At 36.9% G+C, this 1939-nt stretch overlaps 1 protein-coding gene across 1 annotated transcript; it reads left to right on the top strand.

Annotated features, from left to right (window-relative positions):
• Window positions 1-399: 399 nt before the first annotated feature.
• Window positions 400-1729, top strand: LOC118736843 (zinc finger protein interacting with ribonucleoprotein K-like; the record flags this gene model as incomplete). The annotated part of the gene is given in 4 exon segments (XM_036466908.1): window positions 400-636; window positions 696-1267; window positions 1349-1483; window positions 1537-1729. Coding segments are annotated over 4 exon segments (1035 nt in total). The 3' UTR covers window positions 1715-1729.
• Window positions 1730-1939: the final 210 nt, after the last annotated feature.

Here is a 1939-nt window from a genome sequence, read left to right as displayed (position 1 = left end):
ATTTATTTATCCTTTGAGTGGTGAGAACGCCAGAAACTTATGTACCTTGGCAAATTTAAAGCTTTTACTCTAGAATTGTGAGAATATCGTGGCATTTATTTACTACATTCCTAGCAGTTGAATTCTGTAGGCTGTACAAGCTTTGCTCAGCGCCGAAAATTAAAGAAATAATAGATATGACATGTGTATGATACTGTATGCCGATGGGTATTGTAGTGACGCTCAGATGCTGCCGTGATCAAATAGTTCACTGCGCTATTGCGCTGACACCGCAGCTGTCACCGGCATTATTATTCTAGCGCCCTAGATTGTCTTAAATGAATACCCCTATTTGCTCACAACTAGCTCTGGCAACGCCAATCTTTTTTCTTCGTCATTTTGACAGTTTCTACGTCAGTCGATGTTTATAAATTTTGTATTTTTCTGTAAAAGCAATCTTGAGATTTTGAAACCCGTATTTCAAAAAATACAAAATTTTGCTCGATAATGGAAATAAAGCTTGGGGTGGATACTTTGCTGATGTGCCGCATTTGTCTTCAAAGTAGTGAAGAAGGGGAGGAAATGGCATCTATCTTCGATCAAGATGCGGACTCGGTGTGCCTTTACGAGAAAATTGAAACCTGTGGAGGCATAAAGGCAAATAAACATACAATTTTTCAAATACTTAACTATACAATTCTCAAATCGTACTGCAGATCCTAACCGAGCCGGAGCTTCCGACCCGTATCTGCAAAAAGTGCAATGCTTTCCTCACTATTGCTCATAAATTTCGTATTATATGCAAAAATTCTGACGATTATTTACGGGAATTCTTCTTTAAATCTTCTGAGCCCGACGAAGAGGAAGACAATAACTCAGAGTATGTAATGGAATATAACTCGAAAGAAATTAATGCACAAGTAACAAAGCAAACCGAGCACATGGCTAATGAAACACAAAATGCAACAGATTATGAAGGGTTGGCAATTTACTCAGAAATGTGGATACAGGATGAAGCGAATGAAGATGATTTGATCGTCGAGGATCTTGGAGAAAGCTCACAGCATTCTCATAGCATCCAGGAGCAGAAACCAAACCCCAGCCCATCAAAGAAGACGCATGGTATCACATCGAATGGTGCTGCGGTTAAACGTACAAAAAATGAAAGGAAACTCAACAAAGAAAAACATGTACATATATGCGACATCTGCGGTAATATATATCCCCGTAAGTATGCGCTGGAGTCACATATGAGACGTCATCGCAACGAGCTTCCATACGAGTGCGAGTAAGTTTAGTTAAGACCTATGTACTTTTTGCATGTTGACTTATTGGAAATTTGAGTACACCTGTAACTTTTTTGGCGTAGAATCTGTGGCCAATCGTTTCACCTCAATTACCAACTGACACGACATATACGTAAACATACTGGAGTGCGGCCATACGCGTGTCAGTATTGCAAACGAACATTTTCTGACCGTTCAACAATGCGTAAGCATGAGAGGTAAAATTCCTTCAAAATAAATAGAAAAAATTCTTAACTGAATTTTATTATAGAATACATCGAAATGAACGGCCGTACACTTGCGATATCTGTGGGAAAAGTTTTACCTATTCAGGCGTTTTGAAGGTGCATACGCTAACGCACACAGGCGAAAAACCTTTTACGTATGTACAAAATATATATAAAGTAGGAATCAATCATTTTAAAAGTAATAATGGCAGAACTAATTAAGTAATTTCAAACTCGCTGACCAAAAATAATAAGTAAATATTTACAATTATTATTTTTCGCTCACATACATATGGGTGTTTCCATGAAAATGTCAACCAGGACTGAAAAAATAAAAACAACTGAAAAGGGTTTTTAAGACGAATTAATAAGAGTAAAATACTCGAATTTTTATATTATAGAAGTATTTCAGCTTATTGCAATTTTAAAACTCAAAAATTGAAGAGT

Source organism: Rhagoletis pomonella, unplaced genomic scaffold (assembly GCF_013731165.1).
Source record: "Rhagoletis pomonella isolate Grant_MI unplaced genomic scaffold, Rhpom_1.0 Rhpom_scaffold_00001, whole genome shotgun sequence".
Lineage (NCBI taxonomy): Eukaryota > Metazoa > Arthropoda > Insecta > Diptera > Tephritidae > Rhagoletis > Rhagoletis pomonella.
Note: the sequence above shows the minus strand (reverse complement) of the source record. Positions and strands in the feature narration are given on the sequence as shown.